This window comes from Lissotriton vulgaris, chromosome 10 (genome assembly GCF_964263255.1).
Source record: "Lissotriton vulgaris chromosome 10, aLisVul1.2, whole genome shotgun sequence".
Classification (NCBI taxonomy): domain Eukaryota; kingdom Metazoa; phylum Chordata; class Amphibia; order Caudata; family Salamandridae; genus Lissotriton; species Lissotriton vulgaris.
In genome coordinates, this window is record NC_141698.1 from 757465059 (window position 1) to 757489332 (window position 24274).

The 24274-nt window shown below is 42.8% G+C and overlaps 1 protein-coding gene across 1 annotated transcript in view; it reads left to right on the plus strand.

Annotated features, from left to right (window-relative positions):
- PRTFDC1 (phosphoribosyl transferase domain containing 1) overlaps positions 1-24274 on the plus strand; it is a 212852-nt gene that overhangs the window by 162407 nt on the left and 26171 nt on the right. The window contains exons 4-7 of the mRNA XM_086941661.1: positions 6399-6464; positions 8804-8821; positions 15108-15190; positions 15305-15351. Of these exons, the coding sequence (XP_086797787.1) occupies positions 6399-6464; positions 8804-8821; positions 15108-15190; positions 15305-15351 (214 nt within the window). The remainder of the gene's footprint in view (positions 1-6398; positions 6465-8803; positions 8822-15107; positions 15191-15304; positions 15352-24274) is intronic.

A 24274-nucleotide genomic window follows, 5' to 3' on the forward strand; every position in this document is an offset into this window, starting at 1 on the left:
CTCTCAGCATAAATCGAGAATCAAAAGGAAGGTTGAAAATGCCCCTTTGGTGCTCCACTGGACGCGGATGCAACACTCTGTAAGTGACCTGAAATGGACTGTAATTTCTAAAGTGGAAAAAAATCCACGAGGTGGCGATCAGAACCTAGCCTTGTCAAAACGAGAAGCTCTTTTAATAGTGAAATTCGACACTGCGATGTCAGGCTTGAATGAATTAAGTGAGATATTCAAGTTATAATCATTCTCATCCTGACCCTCAATGCCTGCTGAATCCGGGCATATTATAAACCCTTGCAAGTTACCATGGACCACCCACTCCGGCCCTGGTTTTCCTGTTCTCTTTTTCAAAACCGGCCAGGATACTTGGTGGGCGTGGACTCATCAATGACCTGTATATAAGGGCGTTTGTATGGCAGCCCATTCAGCTAAGGCGCTCCCACCTGAGTACAACCGCTTTGTTTCGCTGTCGCCAAAGTTCCCTGATTGAAGCTTCTAAAGTGAGTACTCCTACAATGCTTGCCCTGCGTTAGCAGCTCGTTAAAGTCTATGGTTGTATAACTAATTTCTATTCTCCTGCTTTTGTCGCAGTAACTAATTACCCCCCCGCAGCGTGCTTTGCAGCGTTGACGGTAAAATCCACTTTTTTAAAAAAATCGTATTTGCTAAACCTGTCACAAACGGACCGCTGACAATTTGTCATGTTATATTACTGCAGGACCGTCGAACTGTTTGAACGCTGGTAGCCGCGTTTGGCGGACTACGCCCTTCGTCACTAAATCACGGTAAGCCGCTGCGTATTCTCTAACTTGCACGCAATCAACGGCCAGCAAGATTTCGAATCGTACTGACAAGCGCCTTGTTGGCTTTTTTGTAGGTACTTCAAAGTCTAGTGTCGGTCAAATCATATTGCCACACTACGTGTTTACCCTTTTTGGTAAGCTATTCAAGCAGTTTTCTATCACGCTAAAAGTCTGAGGCAACCGCATACAACTGAAAACCGTGCTCACTCTTGTTTGTTAGGGCTCGGACTTAATCTACTTCCACTCTAATGGCGACAGCGACCTAAAATATAGGCTCTAGAATATTAGGTAAGGCTATTTGCTGCCGTTCCATTTCTTTCTCGTGCAGTAGCTGCAAGAAACCTGCCCTAATGTCTTGCATGTCCACAACCTTTTAGGTATCACCATTGCCCCTCCAAGCGATCACCGCCTCTGGTAAAGCATCGTCTGTGTGTATCTCAGCAGGTAATATTAAAAGTTCTTGTCCCAGTTTTCTCAGCCACCTTGATCAAAGCCCTGTATGTAATTTAGGTCTGCTTCGGTCATTTTCAGGTACAAAAAAATCCCCCAGCCTTGATGCTGTGAAAAGTTATATTTGGATGTACTTGCACCTTTTCTTGGTAAGCTGTGTAAGAGGGGGTGTTAACTGAGTCTAGATTCTGATGTTGATCCGTCAAATGCACATTTGGTAAAACTACTTTTTTCTCACTACTTTTCTTTTCTTTCTTTAGAATCAAAGACCCTGATGAGAATCCTCTTAGACCAGCAGGATTCGAAACGCGTAGGCCCATCACCACTCTCAAGTCTGCTTGGGTGATAAGTTCATCTGAATTGCTTCGCTGCTTATCACCCGTTGTTGTACATTACCGTGTTCATTTTTTCACTTTTCCCCACCAAAAAACTGTGATTATTCGAATTTTCATTAGGAATGTACATTTTATGTAAATAATTTTCAGTCAAACTTTTCGAAATACTCTGCAGACTGTGGCCTTTTCCAGCATCTTAGTGTTCGTTTCTTCACTGTAAATATTGTTCACTGTAAATACATTACCTCTTATTCTCCCCATTGTCCCTGAATGGTTGGTTGTTGTATGCTTGTGATATGTCTGATATAATGAAAGATTTTTTCTCCCCTTATTTTTGTACCTAGCATGTAATATTGTTTACTTTTGAACCAACTGGTTTTTGATAACATTGAGCAAATAATAAAAGCTACTAAGCAGCTCCAAGCCTTGAATCTTACTTCAGGTTTAGTGTTTTAATAATTGTTAATTATTCATTTGTATCAGTACTGGCATCCTCAGTTTGCCAGTTACTGGCACAGTTTGCTGAGCTGTTTTCTTTGGGTTAGCTCAGTGGTGTGTCCTTAACATAGACACATGTGACAGCTTACCTGTCAAGTACAATCTACAGCCTCTCTGATAAGTGAGGTCACGCATGAATGTTGAGGTTTGCAAGATGCTGTCCCTGGGGGTGTTCCAGCAGCCCATTAGCCAGTTATGTGGTGCTGGTTCCCAAAGCCACTCCACAGTGTGGGACCACAAAAATGAAGGTTTGTGTGGATCCAAATGGTTCACTGGTGTCATGGACTAACCTACACCTCATCCCCAGAGCAGACCTTTGACTTGACATCGGGGTACCAGCAGATTGCCCAAACTTAGTGGGCTAAGGAGAGGTCTGATTCTCCATGCCGGAGATCCACTTTCAGTTCCCCTTGATACACTTTGACTTAAATAAAGCACCTGTAACCTTCCAAAGGTTGGTCAACCCTGTCCCGTAAGGTTTGGATAGCTTTAGGGCAACTTATCTCGATGATATTGCTTTCTCTAGCTCCATGTGGCAGGACCACCTGACTCACCTATGTAAAGGCAGCAGGCAGGGCTGACAATCAGGGCAAGGTTCTATTGTGTATACCTCAGTCACCAAGTTGGGTGTGGACATGTGCAGCCCCCAGCCCAAAATCAAAACTGTTAATGCCCTTGAGCCTCCTAAAACCCCTGAGTCATGTGAGAACTTATTTGGCCCTACAGGATACTTTAGGAGGTTTGTCAAAGGGCTTTACTCCACAGTGGGACCCTCCCCCACTCACCCCCCCCAACCCCACAGCCCCTCCCCCACAGCGCAAACTTCAAAAAGGTCACATAAACCACAGAATGTCCAAAGGGCTGAAAGAGTCACTGTGCACAGAACCAGTGTTCAAGACACCAGATTTCAGCAAAAGTAATAGATGCTTTAAAACATGGCATAGGGTTATGCTGTCGCAGCTAAATCCAAGATGGTTAGGACCAACCAGTCTCAATTATCAGGGGACATCTGATTTCCAGAGAGCAGCATTAGAGTGCCATTGAGAGGGATGCATTTGGCCATTAAACAAACTGAAGCCCTACTTGTTTGGGACTCATTTAGATGTTCAGACTAACCTCGACCTCTGAGGTGGCTAATGCAGATGAGGGAAAAGACCCTAAAATGTTTGAGGTAGTCCATTTCCCTTCAGGTAATGGACTGCAGAGTGGAACACAGAACTGGGAATAGCCATGCCAATGTAGATGTCCTTTGCAGATTTTTCTCTTAGATAAGAACTGTTGGGTGGTTGGCTAGCAGCCACTCACCTTTAATCTAGAGGTCACCGCATTTCCTTTATTGTTTGGCTATCCATCTTGAACTTTAAACTCTGGAGCACTGCTACCTATTGCCTGGTGTATGTGTTCTGACTCCTAAACATGTCGACATGGTCTTGAAACCTGATTGGCACATTTAACATTCCTATAATGCCATGGTATATGATGCAGAAATTCACCCATGGCAGGGATAGTTAAATACCACTTGTACACTGCAGCACCTGTTGTGTTGTCCACTACAGTGGCAATGAAAACATGGTTCCAGGCCTACCCTGTAGCCCACAAGGCAGCATAGTACTTAAAAGTGGTACTTCTAGAAAATCAATGTTTCCATGACCTTACAGGCACATGGTCTCGTACACTATTTTCACTGTGGCAGGCCTGGGTGTCCTATGTAGAAGACCAGAGTACATAATAAAATAGCTGCACTGCTATCTTCGGGACAGGGCCAGATAGAAAAATAATAAACCTACTATTTTTTAATTGCTATTAAAATCCTAATTTGATGGTTAAGTCGGATTTTTCATAAATATTAAACAGCATTTACTTTTAGACAGATATTTTCCCTAGCTGAGCCTTTAGGTGAGCATTCGCTTCTGACATCTGGCCAGCCTGTACTTGGCCTGAATGAGGAGTGACTGAGGTTCGAGCTCCCACCGACCAGGAGCTACACCATAGGTTAGTTTGATTGACAGGTCGATCGTAATGAACAGGGATGAATTCTCTAAGCTAAGCTGAATATTCAGGATTAAGCCTATGCCTGTGGGCACAAGTGTCAAATCCTGTCTTAGGCACTTGCAAAACTTTTGTTCTCTTGAAAGGGATCAAAAAGGACCAGTTAGAAAATATTGTGAATCACTTGTCTGGTCACTGAGGGAGCCTGCTTTATTTTACTAGATGTCTCTCTTCTGTGTTTGTTGGGGACCCAGGGTCTTTTTCAAACAAGATTTTAGTGTTCGTTGTAGGAGGACATTGATGATTTACCCATGACAATCCCATACACATTCACTGTACTCGGAGCCCTAGTTTACTCTGGCTGAAATCTTTGGCCATCTTGGATTTGCCCGGACACATTGCATTGTGCCCCTATTTCCATTTGGGCAAACAGGAATTGCTGAAAAGAGGTAGGCCAGGACTTAGGAACATGTACTCCATTGTTCAGAGAGACTATACGTTTCTTTGGATGTTCCCACCCACAGGCTGGTGAACCCTAGAAATCTGGGCGATCACCTAGCTTTCACCAGCACATTTCCTGCACCTAAGGAAGATCCAAAGAGGACTGGACCCTCGGTCTTTGACCTGAGAAGACTGGACCTGCTCCTTCTTGTGACCAGGACAAAGAATTGGACTCCAATGGTCAGTTTGCTGACCTCCTGTATGACTGCAGGAACACAACAGCTGGAAGAGGGGTTTTCCCAAAAAATCCCCAGCTGACCAGTTGTAACTGGACATGGGCCGGACTTTGCTGTTGTCCTCTGCCTTAAACACTAAGCGCCGCCCACTCAGGTCCTGGGGGACTTAGAAGTGTACTCCTGTGGTTTGTTTGGGAACTAGAAGAAAGTTTGGAAACTTTTGTAAACATTTCTTCCAGATATTCTGTAGGAAAAAGAAACCGACCAACAGTTCCACAGTGTTGGATTGAATTTCAGCTTTGTCCTGCTCATGGCTCTCAGCACCTATGAAAAAACCATTAGGTCCCATTCTGAGACAAAGCTCCAGCGAGACCAACCTGCTTCATGTACTAGTCTTAGGTTCCATGGTGATGGCTACAATTTTAGCAGCAGTCCACTCAAGGAGGATTTTTTTTCTCAAAAAGTGACACTGTTGCTACCTGCGTTGGCATTTAAAAGAAAGTTCAATACTTTTAACAAAGTGACCAATTCTTTTTCTAAAGTGGAACTTTGAAATTTTTTCAAACTTTTTGACTTTCAGACTTTTCTCCAGACCAATTCCCTTGGTCTATCCAACAAGGGCTTCATTGCAGTCTGCCTCAGATAATGCCTAGGTCTTGGTCTACTGCGACCACTGACTATCATTAATGCTTTGAGCTACTTAAAACTTTAAAAATCCATATCTCTGATTCACTTTATTTTCAAAATGACTGTTGAGTTTTTATTGTGTGATGTGAGACTTTTCTTACTGTGTATGCACTGCTTAAATACTTTACACATGCCATGTAAATGAAGCCTGTCTGCTTTGTGTCATACTACCAGGGACTGAACACAGGTTTATTGTATTTATTTTGTGTGATATTTAGCAGGCAGTGGTCTTATCCTTTGAGGTGGACACTTATCCACCCCTCATAATATTGTACTTTCCTACAGTTAGCATATAGGACGATGTGTACATTACATGGAGTTCCTTGAGTGTTTTGCAAATGACCCCCGTTCTTTGAATAGTCAAGATGAAATGAGTGTTCAATGTTAAAAAGCTTGCAAACACACGATAATTAGAACATGATTACATTCTACTGAGCAATGTATGGTATACACATCCCCCTTACTTTTCATTATCAAGGAATGACATCTACCCAGAAAGCCCAGAAAGGAGAGAGGAGTTGGCCTAAAGGCTAGGGCGGTCGACCTCGAATCTGGGGAACTGAGTTCGTGTCTCGGCAATGATGCTGAACATTCTGTGGTTCTGGGCAAAGCACTTAATCTCCCCGTGCCTAAAAAAAAAAAATGTGTCCTCATGTATTGCAACTGGTGCTATGTAAAGCACTCTGATCCCCGATTTGGGTCAAGTTTGCGCTATATAAAACTCTGTAAAAAAACAAAAAAAAAGCCAAGGCACAAGGAATAAACTTTTGTCCAGCAATAAAAATATGCATATGTGCCTCTATTCAGTGGTTCTGTGGTAAAATCCCCTAGGAAGGGGATACATTTGTATGAATAATCCTGTACAAATTGTCTTTTCTCTGTTTTCTAAATGTGAATATCGTCTTATTTAGTATAAATGTCTAAACCTAATGAAATATTTGATTTCTAATCCTTTGTTCTAGAATGACCAGTCTACAAATGAAATGCAAAACCTTGGAGGAGAGGATCTGTCAAAATTAGCTGGACGGGTATGTGAATAATTAACATATCACTTGAATAGTGTCACACAAGTGCCCATCAATGTTCTGTTTGGTTTAAAAACGTGGTTTAAATGAATCCCATTTTATGCATCTATGATTGTGTCTCGACAAATCAAAGGATAAAAAACAAGATTGACATAATTTGAGAAAAGAGGCTGGGGTGGCTCCATTGTTATCCATCTACCAACTCTGTTAGGTTATTTATTTTGGTCGCTGATATTTACCCCTCTAGCTTTCATCTGTGGAGTTCTATCACTTGCTCTCTTTACTCTACTCCATTGTCTTGTTCTGATCACTGTACATGGTATATTCATTCATGCAGTCCTCACTGTCCATGTTCACTTCTCAAATACTGATTACTGTTATGTTTTTTTCCTTGTCTACCTTTAACCGACGAAGGGAGCATCAGCACTTATATTATTTGGCTCTCTCCCACCGTTGTCCAGACTAATGCTTAAAAATTGATCTTAGTTTCATTAAGTAACAAACTAAGTGCTGCATGTCTTTTAGGTTTTTGGGTGATCCAGGGTCTGCTTTGTGTTCCTCAGTGAAGGAAAACAAGTTTGCTGGAATTAAGTCTCCGTGGCCGCTTGCATAGTTTTTCACATCACAAATATCTCCCCCAATTTGTCTCTTTCATCCTGTGTTTGAAGCAGTTCCTCCAGTCTTATTCCTAAGCTGCAGAGACAGTCTTGCAAATGTCTGTCTACTTGTTTAGTCTCATGGACATTCACCTTCACCCTTCATTGGGATGGTCCATAACAAATTACTGCTGTTCCAGAGAGTGTCAGCTTCACAAACATCTAAGGACTTTGCACTTTAACATATGTCAGCCTACATCCTCTCTGTCCACAGTTCATCATACGCATGGTACAGTTGTGCACATTTTCTCCACTCTGCTTCGAGTGAGACGCCAGTGATGCAGAATATTTGAGTTGTGCTAAATTAACCTTTGGAGCCAACCTTTGATCGCTCCACCATTCTCTTGTGTAGATTATTCTGTAAACTTTGTGAGAGTTCCTGAAAGTCTTTCTCCCACTGACCCTGTTAGCCTAGCTTGCTCTAATCCTGGGCATGATGCGACTACGAATCAGAGAAGTCACTGATCAGCTTAATGTATATCTAGGTGTGAGTAAAAAAGTGCAATGTGGTGTGGGGTAGCAGTAAAGGGTTGTGAAGCTTGAGCTGAAAGTAGCTCCTGGATGCGAACACTTTTGCTCTTTCCTAGAACCACTTTTGATAGGATCTTTGTGGCTGCGGTGATCAAAGCTTCAAGGGATGGAACAACGGCTCAACTCCAGATCCATGGACCCCAGCAATTAATTTGATCCTGTGGTTGCCGGTGGGGCCAACAACACTCATTTTTGAGCACCTGCCCTTATTTTTCAGCATCAGACGTTTACAGCGAGCAAGAGAGAGGGAAAAACAAATGGGAAATATGGAGGAAGAGAAGGACGGAAAAACTGTCATAAATGGAGAAAGGAGGAACCTGAAAAAGTGGGATAAAGGGACAGGGAGTGTCTGGTAGTGGCATAAAGAGACATTAGGTGGATTCTAGACATAAAGGGGCAGGGAGTGTCTGGTAGTGGCATAAAGAGACATTAGGTGGATTCTAGACTAGGCAACCTTAGTATTTGGCGCACTGACATTTATTTGCACCAGCTGCGAGCTTCCGAACAGAGCAAGAAGGCCCGCCCTCTGTGAGATGTCAGTCAAGGCAGGGGTTCGGCTGATGCAGTTCAAACTCCTGCATCACACTTATTTTACTAGAAAGAAACTTTTTCAGTCGGATATACACACAATCAAACCACTGATTAAGAGGTGTGTGACTGACTGACACTTTCCCCCACCCATGGTAGGAATGCAGTGCGAGATAAACACCCTGGAGTGTGGGTAGGAATTTAATAACAACACAGCATAAGGCAGGGTCCCGATTTAGACCATGGAGTAAATAACACCATAGATACCAATATAACGTGGAGGTGGACAAGGGAGAATATTGATGCTCTTAGCCTAATGATCCCACGAGTTACTGTAAGAAGAGAAGATGATGGTGTCCGATGTAGCACATTATACTTATGTACAGATGTGCTGTTAACTAATATGATTTTCTCTCAGCTTTAGTAATTGTAACTTGTTTTGTAAGCTATGTTTTCGTTGGAAGGGAATACAAATGATTTAGAGAACAACCATTAACCATTCTTGCAGTATTGACAAAGCTCATAATGGTGTTTAACTGAAGCTGTAACTTTATTTGATAATGCTTTTGTGTACATAGTTTGTATATTGTACTGGTACTGTAACAGATGTGTCTGGTTTTCTTTCAGAACGTGCTTATTGTCGAGGTAAGATCACTCATGATGTATTTTCCAGAACTGCTTTTGTGTTGGTTTATAAGATGTAAAGTGTGAAAACACTGTAGATTGAACCAAAACAACCATAACTATATGGAAGTAGCGGAGTTGAAGATATTGAAGTGTAGCATCACGGAAAACCAAAAAGTATGAAAAGTGTTCACCCTGACTCGTGCAATACTCCTACCACTGCTTCGTCCCCGCTGGCAAGCAACAGGTACAGATCAGGGACTATGGGAAAGTTGAAAGCCATCAACAGCAGCAAGAGGGGTAATGTGCTCTCTTAAAACGATGAACAATTATCATAAATGAAACATAAATGAGATCTTTCAAAGCAGAGTCAGTGATTTATGTCTGATAGAAGAAACAAGATATGTGCAGTTACATAAAAATTAGTGTCTTTTTGAAATGAATCCTGGTTTCTCAAGTTTGTATTCGTCTTAGTTCTGGAGTCCCATTAAACCGAACATTTTCCACACAGGCAACAGTTGTTTGTGTGTACACATCCACATTTCAGCATCGCCGCAAACAGTGCAAGGTTCATGCATACGACATGTAAAACTTCACAACTTGACCTAGTCAACATGAGCATTTAAGAAGTCAGTCTGTGTTTGTATAAGGGGTTGGGTAGTGTTAATGGCAGAACGAGGGGGGGTCTCCGTGGGCAAATGTTGTTGTACAGCAGTTGTTGCATCATGGAGGGGAAAACAAAAGTAGGAAAGCGCTGGTGAAAATGCTTTTTAACCCTGCATTCATGTTCATAATTTGGTTTTCAACTGTTGTGTGTTTTGGGAGGATAATTGGATTATGTATTCTCAACTTCACCAAAACCATTTTTATGCTACAAGAAGGACACTGAAATCCCTCTAATTTGCTATTTAGCATTTATTTGGATAAAGCACAAGCAGTGTACCAACTTTAAACTAGTATGCATTGCTCCTTAGTACACACCAGTGAATGCACACGTTGCGTACCCCGTACATGAAGTTTCTTGTAAGACCAATTCCAAGTCCCACTCTAAACTTGACAGCTATAAGTTGAGGATGGACATGTAACCGCTCCTTACCCTAGCGGTGCATTACATTCTTTTGCTTTTAGCTCAGCTGCACCTTAGAGTGATCATCATGAGCAAAATAACTTTATTCGCTCTAACAAGACCATAAAAGTACATAGAACGTCATCGCATACATCAATCAATCAATAAAAGCAAAATACTTAAGATAAAGTCAATAAAAACAGATAAACTTGATTCATTCTTATGAGTTGACTTGGCATTTTTGACCTGTACATTAACGGGGGAACGTGATATACAAGGTGGGGAAATATGATAGTTGTTTGAATCAACCAGGCCTAAAGCAATATCTACATTTGCAGCCCCCTAAAATGATAATAAAAGAGCATCGATCACAACAATAGTACATTACATTTATATCCAGCTAAATGCCCATCAAGTAGACATATTGTGCAAATTAGGCAAATGAGTAAAAACGACCAAATGATTCAAAGCCATGATAATACATACTTGGTAGCACACCAGAGAGCAGTAGGTCGTAATAAAGTGCAATATATACAGAACTGAAAAACCCTCATAACACATAAAACTTTCAATTGGAATCTCCTGGGCCAGATCAAACGTCTTCCGCAGCCTCAACGATGAGGCCAGAAAGCAGGCAGCAGCATAAGTTGTAACTGTATCCGGTAGATAACTGTAAGTACATGAAAGTGAGCTTGACAAAATGCAGAGATTTCTGCAATGACAATAAAAATGTTCTTCAGGGGAAATTATAGAAACCACAGGAAAAAAACATAATGCACAAGGTACTGAGTAGAAAAATTATCACATGTACAGGACCAACTTCGTATTCCAGACGCTAGGCATAGGAAGGGCCAACGTCATATGGAACTGGCTAAAATGACCATTAACCCCTTCGATGCTGATGACGAGCTCAGCTCGTCATCAGCTATGGCGCTCGTAAGCTGATGACGAGCTGAGCTCGTCATCTAACGCAGGTTTTTGAAAAACCCAGCACACAGCGGGAAAACCGCTAGCGCGCAAGGGGTTAAACACACTAACCAGATAATGTTCAACAGCTAGCCCTGTTACAATCAGTGCATGACTGCGGTCCAAGGTTTTCTGTATTTCTATACCTTCTCTGTTTTCTGCCAAAGTAAAAAAAATATCCCGGGTCGAGGGAATAGCTGGCTTTACGATAATCGATGAGGAGTCAAACATTGTGGGTCTACCTCATTTAATGAAAGTATCTCCTATGTGTACTAACCATTTGGCCGACCTCCGCCCATGTAGTTGCATACAGGGGATAGGAGTTGGCCTAACGACTAAGGGCGGTCAACTTCGAATCTGGGGAACTGGGTTCGAGTCTCGCCAACGATGCTGAACATCCTGTGATTCTGGGCAAATCACTTAATCTCCCCGTGCCTAACACAAAAAAAATGAATGTGTCCTCATGTAAAGCAACTGGTGCTATGTAAAGCGCTCTGATACCCGATACCTTCTGGTCAAGTTCGCGCTATACGAAACCCTGTAAATTAAAAAATACAATCCATAAGTATTTACCTGTTTTGACGATTCTCCGGTCATACTCAAATGGTGAGCCATCTAATCAGGAGGCGCAGGCCAATATGGTCCGATAAATATGGCAACCCTAGCTCCTCATGAACCACAAAAGCAGGGGTAGATTCAAATATTATCCAAATGCTAAATCTTCTTGTCCACAATGCAAGGACAGCCCAGCTGGAACTGCAAAGTCATGTTGCTGGTGAATAAAAATATAAGCAACTTCAATGCATATTTTGGCTGTGTTAGGCCTCTTTGATGAGGTGTAGCTTATTCACCAGGTGTCTGTAAAGAAGGGTGGCTACTGCACATTCAGTAGCTACGCTACACCGGTAGTTCTATAGCATAAAGATTTTCGGCATCATGTATGCTTTCCAAGAGCTCTATTACTGGCGGCGTCACTCACAGTGGGTCTTGAGAGTTCTTCACTCAATTCAGGAGCAAACCGGCTGCCAGTGACCACCAGCCCTAGAATTTAGCAAACCTACAATATGCACCTGCGGTCAAAGTTCTCCTTCCTTCCCAGGCATTTAAAGATGGTGGGAGCGATGTCCATACCACACTTGAAGAAACTTGGCACTACATGAGAATCCAATTGAGTGAAAGTTTAGAGGTAACACACAGCAAAACTTCCTGGACTACCTAAACACTTCTTATAATTATCTACCCACTAAAACAAATTAAAATGTGGTTACTGTGTGGCATGCAATAAAATAATAGACTATCAACCTGGAAATGTTTATATTCAGTTGCAAAGTCTAATCTACCATTCAAAAAACGTACGATATTTTTAAAGTGGCTTTATGATAGTGTTTTTATCTATATTTTGTGTTAGCATGGAGAAGAGATTAAGAGGGTGTAACTCAAAATGATATGCGCGACTACATTTTTATTATCTGTTTCAGTCCATTTGACTGGAAAGAAAGTGATACTGCCCATTTTATTTTGGAAAGTCCTATAGTTAAAATTATAGATTTAGTTCAGTTCACTCATATTTGGGGATCCCAGTGCATCAGCCTTATCCTTTACTGCTCTTAGAGCCTCCTCAGAGGATGCGAGGCTCCTACTGTTATTATATGGAAGGATTCCCAGTCTCAAAACCCCACAACCTAATTCTGCAGGCAAAGACTTCAATAAAAAAAGTGAACAGGATCAAAGAGAGAGAGAAAGCGAATCTCTCTACTTTGTAGCTCAAGTGAAACCAGGAGAAATATACTTCTCTGCCACAGGATCACACTATAACATTCTAATAACTTGAGGATACCATTGATTAACATGGTATCCCCTTTCTAACTTTGGTTGAAAGAAATAAGCGTAAATAGTGAACTCTCAAGTCCCATTGTTACACAATATCCAGCTTAACTAAAAGGTTCTCTGTGCATTAGGGACACAGAATTAAATGACACTTTCAAAATGTTAAAACACTATAACCTAGTGAATCTGGGTACAGTTTGATAGTTCAGGCACAATGATGAAAAACTCATCCCAGGTGTGTTTGATATCGAGCTCCAATGTATTTCCGTTCATGGCTTGGATGTAAGTGAGACAGGAGTACATTTATGAGGACCCCATGCCTTTGGAGTCTGAGCAGTATGTGAGACGTCTGGTAGAGTTTGAACTTGAGAGGGGCATGCTCCAACTGATTATGCATGCACCAACCCATGCGATATCAGAACAAAGAACGGACACCAGTTGTTCCTAACACAATACCAGAAAAGGTTGATGGCAAGGCCAAACCAGCATATATGACAAGAGGCATCCTAGAGAGGTATTGATGCTAGAATGTACCCTGTGTGAACCTGAAGAATAAACTTCTCTGAGGTATCCATCTTGAAACTGAAAGTTGTCACAAAGCAGTCGATTGCCTTCGAGCCTATCCATGACCATGCAAAAGGACCCTGATGATTTTATGACGAGGATCACTATTAAATGCAACCACAGATTGAAGTCTGCCACTGAATAAGATCTCTCTTGCTTTCTTCCAAGGCTAACCTTCGGTGTTAGTCTTGTGGCCAAAGGTTTTAGGGAGACTGGAGCTTGGAAGCGACTTCGAGAAATGGATTGTATAGCTCTGTTCTAGAATCTCCAGAACCCTGGTTTCTTGGACATGTGATTCTCAGTATAGATAGGAATACTGATTTTTTTTGTCTTATTGAAGATGAACGAGTCCCTCCAAAACCTCTTGCCATAAATCTAAATCATGGGGAGACGGGCATATATCTGGGTCGGTCTTAAGGTTTCTTGTCACATTTTGAAAATTTAGAAGACGGATCGAAAAGACTGAGCTGATTTTTAATTTGTAATTGATTTGCACGGGCCTTCTTCCAACTAAAAATAGATGATGACCCAAGAAAAGCATTCCTAGTAGGCCAGTTTTGAGCACCATTTCCTTCCATTCGTGGAGATGTTGGTGCCTACAAGCTGCTTCGTTCCACCTGCAGCCATTGCAGAGGAATTTAAATTATCAAAAGGAATTTTTGACAAAAATGTTCTTAGATTCGATATAAGCCAGTAGTTATGAACAATCTTTCCTGCCAAAATTGCCATGGATATTGCCTTGAAGTTTTTGTTGTACCAACCACTGAGGTGCCTAGAGCTCACAAACCCCTCCTTTCTATGCCAAATTACCTTTGCAAAGCTACTGTTGCCTTCTTGTCTACTAGATAAGAGAACATCTCTCGGTTAACATTGCTGTCTGTTCTGTTAACCAGCATTGGGTCCCACGTGAGGGATCTAGGGTGGTCACACGCGGGGGATGGAGCTTGCTCATAGCTCCTTCCACCCACAAAGCAGTAGATCTTGTACAGCTGCATTCACAGAAAGCGTGGGTAATGATAGTCGGTGAAACTGCTCTAACCATTCTTAACTTACGCCTGCGCTTTGTACATATTTTCCTGGTGGAGTAGAGTCCATTTCTACGATTGCTTCAACTTCATCATCAGATACTGCAGTGGACCAAGAAGAAAGGGGGGACAAAAAAAAGAGTATGATGGATCTGCAGAGAGAGGTCTATGTTGTAGGCTTTAACTTGTACTGCTTCTGTCAAGGAGTGTAGGAGGTTCTGTAACTGCTCCTGGTGGTAGAGTACAGAACCCCTTAACTTTCTTCCTAAAAGTACCTTGACTGCAAATGGCTACATTGCCGAATGAATTATATTATCAACATTTCCCAGGATTATTTACTTGTCAGTGCATACACAATTTACTTTTTGAAAATCGCGTTGACGTTTGCTTAAATGCCACTTTGAAAGAAAGCTGTTCTACCTAGGGAGCAATCCTGCAATTCATTATTTTCCTTGCAGGGCCTTGCTAGTGTACAAATATGCATGTTTATGCACTTCTTCCAACTATATCATAGTCCTGTCACCTGGTATTGTTGATCTACACAGCACAGACACGTATATATTCGCTAGTAGGATTAATTTATTTGCTGCTGGGAGGACTATCATGGAGTGGTGGCAATGAAGTGTTAAAATAAAATGTTATACTTCACAAGCATGAAGTATGTTTAAGAAATGTCCTTGCTGCATTTAGACCCATCATTTGTGATCCTTCCAAAAATATTTGCATAGGTGTATGTATTTGTTTGTACGTATTATGATGCACATTAACAATTCGTACATAAATTGCACACGTTCAGTTTTGTAATCACATTTTAGTCCAGTTTTTTTATAGGCATTGATATTCTTATTTTAATACTTAGGACATTATTAGCACTGGAAGAACTATGAAGTCCCTGCTCGACCAATTAGAAAAATACAATCCAAAAATGATCAAGGTGGCAAGGTAAACAATGTATTCACAAAGCTATTACCAATGATTTAAATAAGTAAGAAAGTAGAAGAATTCTTGGCTGTGTGAAACATTTATTCTTTTTACATCTTTGTGTTTTTTCGATAGTTTGTTGGTGAAAAGAACACCCCTAAGTGACGGATACAAACCAGATTGTAAGTACATATTTACAATGTTTATTCAACATTATGTTGCTGCAGAAAAAATGCCATCCTATGTGTTTTAACTTAAAACAAACTATATGGAATGAAATGCAGTGTTTTTATTTTAAACATGGCTATAGTTCTAATGTTTAGGTCTATCTAGTGATGATAGCCCCACCCTAAATAGGGTTGGGCCCTGATCACTATAACCTGGCGGCCCTGCGGCATTGGCTAGCAGACTGTCCGGTCAAGTGATTCTGACGGCAGAGCCAGCTGTAGCTCAGCTGACAGAAACCCTGCATTCTTCACACTTCTGAATGGGATAAGCGCACTGTAAGTTTGGCGGACCAGGTATCTGATGTTTTCGTTTTTTGTCATAATCCACCTAAACTCCAAATGACCTTCTAAGTCAATCAATCAATCAGGGGAATTGTAAGCGGGCTACTCACCCGTGAGGGTCTCAAGGCGCTGAGGGGGGAAGAGTCCTCAGGTCTGTTAGTGAGAGAGCCAGGTCTTGAGGGTCTTCCTGAAGGTGTTCAGGGAGGGGGCGCGTCTGATGTCTGCTGGTAGCTCGTTCCAGGTCTTGGCTGCAATGTGAGAGAAGGATCTTCCACCTGCTCTGGCTCTGAAAATGTGTAGGGTTTTGGCCAGTGTGAGGTTAGAGGATCTGAGGTTTCTTTTGGGTACGTGGAAGTTGATTCTGTTGTTGAGGTATTTGGATCCGTTGTTGTGTGGACATTTGTAGGTGTGAGTGAGGATTTTGAAGATGACTCGTTTCTACACGGAGCCAGTGGAGTCTTCGTAGTTGTTGGCTGATTTGTTCGTGCCGGGGGATGCAGAGGACGAGTCTGGCGGCGGTTTTCTGTATTTAAATAGGTAAAGGAAAGAGAGAAGACTCCACCAGTTCCAGGGAACAGGGTACTGCAGACAATTAAAGTCAAAGGAATATCCCTGGATTAGCTTCAAGGACAGTAATATTCACTCTATTCTATCTTGTACCACATCACCTTCACACAGTCTGCTAGATTGGTAGGCTCATTCAACATCAGTCACAGACTAAAATGTAACGTTTACACTCTTTTATTTAAGAAATAAAAAATATTTTCCTTTGTAATAAAGGGCAGAATATTTGTTAAAATTTCAGAAAAAAAAATATTTTCTGAAAACATTTCACATTGAAACATTTCATACAGTTAATTTTTTTTTATTAAAAACAGTTAATATTTCATCAAAATTCAATTATTTGAATATGTACTGTCATTTTTATTTTATGATTAGATTATGGTATAGTTGCTTCTTTCTGACATATTTGTTGTGCAATTTTGATGAAATATTAACTGTTTTTAATTAAAAAAAAATTAAACTGTATGAAATGTTTCAATGTGAAATGTTTTCAGAAAATATTTTTTTTTCTGAAATAAAAGAGTGTAAACATTACATTTTAGTCTGTGACTGATGTTGAATGAGCATACCAATCTAGCAGACTGTGTGAAGGTGATATGGTACAAGATAGAATAAAGTGAATATTACTGTCCTTGAAGCTAATCCAGGGATATTCCATTGACTTTAATTAGGCGGTTTTCTGTATTGTCTGGAGTTTGTGGAGTGTGGACTTGTTGATGCCGGTGTAGAGTGCGTTTCCATAGTCCAGTCTGCTGGTGATGAGTGGGTGGGTGACCATCTTTCTTGACTCGGGGGGGATCCATTTGAAGGTTTTGCGGAGGGTGTTGAAGCAACTGGAGGTGACAGCGTTGACCTGTAGGTTCATGGTAAGTGATGAGTCGATCATGATGCTGAGGTTTTTTGCGTGGTCTGAATGGGTAGGTGGGCGTCTGAGGGCTGTCGGCCACCAGGTGTTGTCCCATGCTGAAGGGGTGGTTCCAAGGATGAGGACTTCTGTCTTCTCATCGTTGAGCTTCAGGCAGCTGTTGGTCATCCAGACTGCGACGTCTTGCATTCATTTCTGGAAGTTGAGTTTGGCTGTGGAGGGGTCTTTGGTGAGGGAGAGGATAAGCTGGGTGTTGTTTGCTTACTTGAAATCCCAATTGCAGTAACAGAATAGAGCTTGAAGACTGAAATGAAACCTATATCCGAACAGAGCTCTGAAGCATCTCAAGCATTAATTAAAAACTGCACCAAAATCATGGGAAAAAAGCCAGGACCAAGACCTTCAGAACTCTATAGCCAAAATGAAAAGCAGCAAGCCAGTGAGTGGGTGGATCATATGGGAACTTGAAGGACTCGTTGGTTTGTCTTCGTCTGAGAGTTAGAAAATTGTTGGACTTATATGTTTTGCCGTACGTGTAGTCAGGATGTTATGGCAATTCTAATCATCTGCCTGCATTAGGACCAATAAAAAAGGCTAGGAGTAGTGTTTTTGTGTCTGTTTGGGGCAGTTCGACTGGACTCTGATAAAGGAGTTGTCAACTCAGTAGGCCGGGCCACAGACTGATCCAGACTTTCATGTCACTGTTGCCTAAATCACATTCATCACAACAGTATTGCCAGATGCCAGTCCGATAATAAATTTACAACAAAGTGATTGCATCTGGTGTTTTTGTAAAACCTGTTCCGTATTGTTGACAATGATATGATTTGGGGACAGTCCTCTTTCTCTGTTGATTATTTTGAGCAGTCAGGCTTTATTCAGGAAAGGAACCATAGCACATAATAGAGCCTATGGTAGTCCGAGTCCACTGCAGTATTTTAATTCATTAGGCAATTAAATCTTTCAGGCTACACCGAATAATTTGGTAAGCCGAAGATAGATCAATTGGGCCTGTTTTTTCCCCCCTTACCATGACTAAACAGTGGCTATGCTGATCCTTTAATCTCAATTTGGCCTGCAGAGAATGGACAACTTGGCTAATTTAAAATATATATATATATATATATATATATATATATATATATATATATATATATATATATATATATATATATATTGTGTGTACCTCAAATTACCACACACAAGCTACTTATGTGAGATTTAACCTGGCAAATCTCCCTGCAGATTGTTAAGAGCCTGGCCCTTCCCTATCATCCTCTGGGTAAGATTCCACATTTCATGAGCTATGGCCTGTCTTCTTGCAGACCATGGCTTTAGTGCATGATTTACAGTGTGTGTTCATAGTAAAAAAGTATGATGGAAGCATTGTGTGCTACATGAGGGCCAAAGCGATTGTCAAGCCTTGTTTATGCAGATTGGTGACTCATTTTGGCATGACTGTATCGCAGAACAGTGCAATGTGCTATTCAAGTGATTTTTGTTGTTTGCAAATGACTGCAGATGTGGGCAATGTATTTTTAACATTTTGGAAGGTTTCTTTGGACGACATCATATTGGTATTTACCACTCAATGATTTTATATTATATTTAGGTCGAAAGGCCAATATTTCATTATATAATGTTCATATGAAAGTGGAAGTCTGGCAGCAGTGTTCCGCATCCTCTGTAGACTACTTCTGAGGAAAGTTGGCCCCAAGGATATATGTGTCCTCAGCATAGTTGATGCAGGAGAATCTGCTGATGTCTGGGAATGGGACAGGCGCCAATGCCCATTGGACTCAAAGGGCTGCAGCCTCCCCCGTCGTGTGTGGCAGCCCGGGATGAGACAGCTTCCTGGGCAAACACACGGCCGCACCCAAGTACTTCACAGGTCTTTAAAAGACCTTTTGCTTGTTAATGAGGCTTTGATGTTTTCCACCCCTTCTTAGAGCCCCTGCAGATCCACTCTGCCTTTTGCTTGAAGAATCAGCCCCCCCCTTCCCCACCATCTATTTTTTTTCTGCTACTGTGCTGAAACGCTTGGATAAGATGGAATGTATTCTCAAGCAAGTTGCCATTAAGAACGAGGATTTAGAGGCTAGGTCCCGTAGGAACAACATCTGCATCTCCAGTATTACGGAAACGCCAATATGGTGAAACCAGAGGTATTTGTAGAGCAGCTCTTACCAAACTTTTTGACTGCACCAGCTTTGCATCCACCTTTGCAGTGGAGCACGCGCATTGCTCCCTTGGCCTCCTGAGGGCCCCCCATCTCGCTTTCTCATAGCGCATCTCTTCAGTTATAAGGATTGCGACAAAGCCCTCCGTCTGGCCTGAGAGCTGGGCCCCCTCCGCTACCAAGGTGCCACCATCTCACTCTTTCCCGATTTTACTGTCAATGTACAGAAGCCCCTTTGAAAATTCAATGACCTCAAGAACTCCCGCAGCAAATTAGGCCTCAAGTATGCCGTGCTCTACCCTGCACGCCTATGAGTTGAACTCGATGGAAAGACTCACATCTTTGGCTCTCCAGCAGAGGTGACCGCTTTCTAAAAAAAAGTTACCCTCCAAACCTTCTTCACTTCGGCAGGAGTCACCAGAACATGCTAGATTTTCCACTTCTCCACAGATAACTCCTCCAGATTGAGCTGGCCTGACACACTGGACCCGTCCTTCACCTGTGAGCTGTGCCCACATGACATTAATACTATGTCTTTGATATTGTGCACCATTATCTTCTCATATTTTCTGTGCATATCAATATTGTATACATGCGGTTGATTCTTCTTTACTTTTCAGATACCTTTTTATCAGTTGGCCACGCCACGCTGAGCTGTTGCCTATCTCCCATGGTGAACGCCGCCCTCAAGTTGTTGGGATTGTTTTGTCTTGCGTTTCTCTTTTTGGGGGATTCACTGGATGTATTTCTATCTGGTGAGGGTGGGGGTTTTGGAGACCTCTTTCTGGTATTTCTTAAATATATGCTGTGTTTGTTTTTCACAGCACATCATACACTCTTTGCACAACTGGTTGAAAATAAGCCGTATTCCATATCCTCCACCTTTTCATGCTGCCACACTCTGGGACGAAAAGGGCGCTTGATATCTCCCTTATCACATGAACATACGTGGAATTAACATTCCACCTAGGGGTAAACAGGGATGGTCTTACTTAAACAGACACCGGGCCAAAATAAACTTTACTCTGTAGACACCTCTCTCACCCAATGATGATCCTTCATATGCAGGGGTATGAGGAGCAGATCGCTACTTTTCCTGCTATAGTTCATATTCCTGCTGTGTTTGCATTCTCATACATAAGAGTCCCTTTCTCTCTCCAAAACTGGCACTGTGATCTGAATGGTTGTTACAGTTTTCTACAGGGTATCCTTTTGTCTTACTGATAAGTATATGTGCCCCAAACGTCGATGATCCAGAATTTTTTCAGGATCTCTCTGCTCACATGGAAGGCCTACATATCAACTATGTGATACTGGGTGGAAACCTCAATATGGCACACCACCCTCACCTTGATTTCACCAGCACATTGCCTAGTAGCAAACCTCGAGCAAGGGATTTGCTGTGACACATCATAAATCTGTATACGCTACAGGATGTTGGGGGTACCCAATACCTGTTTGTCCCTTGCTTTACTTTTTACTCAACTCCCCATGACATCTGGACAAGGTTAGACTACTGGTTTCTCTCCGGAAATTTCTATCTTTGGGCCTCACAGATCACATTATTGCTGCGGGCCTTATCTGACCATATTCCTATTATTCTTGAACTTCAGATCCCCTCTGGGTGTGGTTCAGATCGCACTTGGAGGTTTCACGGCGAAGCCCTTCATGACTCAGTGTTCTGTAGTGACATACTTGACTCTATAGTTGAATACTTCACATTGAATACAGGAACAGTTTCGACACAGGCCACCGTATGGGAACATTGTATTGCAAAAAATGTGCAGGGTGTGCATTTCTAAACACATCGGTATCCTCCACGACATCCACTTCCGATTACAATGTAATGAAACAGCCTTGTAGGATATAGACCAGGCTGCCGCTTCTGGTGGGGACCCTCTGTTGCTTCACTGCTCAGTCTTACTGACTAAGTTCCATGACCTCGCAAACCGGGAGAATGTGTATTTGGGGAAGCATGCAAGGGGCCGTTTTTTTAACCAGGAGGAATGCCTTGGCCGTACCCCGCATAGTTACTTTACCCCAATCAGTTAAAAAGCTATGTTACAGAATTACGTGCAGACTCTGGTTCGCTGATACTCGGTGGTAAGAATGTCCTGGCAGAGTTCCAACGTTACTATGAACGTCTCTATACCTCTTGTGTGCCTGATGCCCCACTGGAGATTTTGTCCTATCTCAAGGTGGGTTCGGATGGTTTGGCTTACGGATGTCCAGCAACAGTTTCTTAGTGAATCGATTGCTCAAGAGGAGATCATTCAGACAATTGATACTCTGGATGGGTCCAAAGCAACTGGCCTTGATGGCTTAACAGGGGCCTTTTAATAAAGCGTCCCAACAACAACTCCCAGCCCTTCCTCCCCCCAACTTTTAACGCTATGTGGGGAGTCTCTATCTGCTGGTATATTGCCACCTACGCTGCGTGAAGCAGTTCTTCCATTTCTGTTGAAACCTGGCAAGGATCCCCAGCTCTGCCCTTCCTATCGACCTCTTTCCCTTTTAAACCTGGATAATAATATTCTAACTGAATTCCTCATTACCAGATTGTCTCATTTAATGGAACAGATTATATCCCCTGTCCAGTTCAGTTTGTTTCCCATAGAGCCACTTCCCTCAACTTAAGCACCAGTTTTACAGTTCTTAATAGGAGCTCCACGTTAACACCTGCGGTGGATGCTTTGTTGGATGCCAAAAAGGCATTGACTCCATGTAGTGGCCCTTCTAAAGGAAGTTCTGCGCAAACTAGGCATCCCTGCCACTTTCGGCTCCCTAATCATACTTTTATATTCCAACCCGATAGCTTGTCGGCTGGCCAGTAGCTTATTAACCAATTTTTTTTTTTATCATGAGAGGGACTGGGCAGGGATATGACCCGGTCACCCTCCCCCTCCTCTTTATCATTGCAATGGAACCACTGCTCCGTTATTATCATGAATTCCATTCCCATTGTGGCCTTCAACGTACACATGGATCCCCTTCTCAACTCCTTATACGCAGATGTTGTTTTATTATTATTTATCCGTTACACATCAGAAAGCCTTCCTCCACTTATGCAGGAAATATTTGTTTTGGCAATCTAGCTAGGCTTCAGATGAATTGGACCGAATCTGAGATATTCTCCTTTACGGGTGCAGCTCAACCTGCCCCTGCAGGCTTTCCTTTAAGATGAGCTGCAGATAGCACTAAATATTTAGGCATCGGAATCCATAGAGACAGAGACCAGATATTGCAGCTCAATTATGGCTCTGCATTTCCTGATCTTACAACTCATATATTTAGGCATCAGACTCCATAGAGACAAAGACCAGATATTAGAGCTCAATTATGGCTCTGCATTTCCTGATCTTACAACTCATTAAATTGCCACTCTCCCTGGCGGGGCGAGTGGCGATTTTCAGAATGGTTGTATTCCTATTCCCACTCCACAGACCTTTTTAGCACTCTGCTTAGCTTTTTCATGCGCCTTATCTGGGCTGGGGGCTGCCTTTGTGTTCGCTAGGACACTCTCAACCTCCTCCATGGATTTGAGGATCCAGATCTATATTATCTTGCGGGCCAATGCGCACATCGGTGGTACCACCCGGACTCCCGTATCCCATATCTGAAGCCTGAGCGGGACTAGTTGGGAGATCTCTTCCACTCTTCGATCCTACCGATGGACATCTTAGTACATGCCAGTAACATTCAGACTGTATCCACAACCTGTTGGGCATAGAGGAGGCTTAGGCCGACATTGGGTGGTGGAACTCTTTATTCCCCCGCTCTCCCACTACTAGATAATCCCTGGCTACCACTCATTTTTTTTTTAACATCATTTTTATTGCATCACCAATATAAGTGTACAGACAAGACAATCAGCAATATACATTCACAGTGTACAAGAGTGGCGATATTCAGTTCTGCATTATCCGGGGGGCCCGCCTTTTCCTCTGGTGCGGGTGGCCTTGTCCATAAATGTCTCTCGTAACACCTTACAATGTCTGACAGTAGTAGTAGTCAAGTATTGCTGGGTTGCTTTTGTGATTTTCACCCCTCCCCCTCCCCTAATTTCGGTGCCCCAACAGCTCGCCAATTCCGACTTCCTTTGCCCCCCCCCCCCCCCGTGGTCGCTCTGCGTCGAATCTGCAGTGTAAGAGTGTCTGGCGCGTTGTAGGAGGAACAAACATTCGCTAAGGTGTGCTCTCCTGCAAAGTGACAGGGCCTGCCCCATCTAGCTCATCCTCACCCTCTAGCTCCTCAGCTTCCATATCTCGGAGCGCCTGCACCATCATTTCCCATGCAGTAGCCCTCTCCAGAGCCTTCTCGTCATTCATCCTCCAGGCCACCTGGTACCTCAGGGTGCTTTCACATGCGGCCCACCTCAGGCATTCCCCATACCATCTCTTATACGTGGGCCCCACTCTCGACTTCCAGTTCCTCGTTATCTCCCGCTTGGCCAGAATAAGTCCCAAGTCTATAAATTTGCTAGTGGTCTTGTTTCTAGGCGTGTGTGGGAACCAGTGGAGAATGCCAACCGCTTTCGTATACTGGATGTCTCTGTCCGTCGCGCTGTTAAGGGCCCGCCCCACTTCCCCCCAATAGTCTCCCAGAGCGGGGCAATCCCATAGCATGTGACCCAGATCCGCCCGACCGTATTACACCTAGGGCAAGCAGCGTTGTCTACCCCAAAATACTGTTGTATTTTCCCCGGTGTGAGGTATGCCCTGTGGATGACATAGAAGTGGATTAGTTGAAACCTGGCGTTTCTCGAGCTCTTCCTTGCCCGCCTCAGTAACTGGCCCCAGGTCGCATCAGGTATTTCCACTTGAAGGTCTAGCTCCCACTTGGCCTTTAGGGCCGTCAATGGTTGCAAGGCCTCCCTCTGCATCCTGGAGTACAAGCAAGTGACAGCCTTAAAGGACCCCGCAGCCATCATCGTGTACTGACAGGCCATGGAGGTGCCCGGCTCCTGCAAGCCTTCCCCCCAGTGGGCC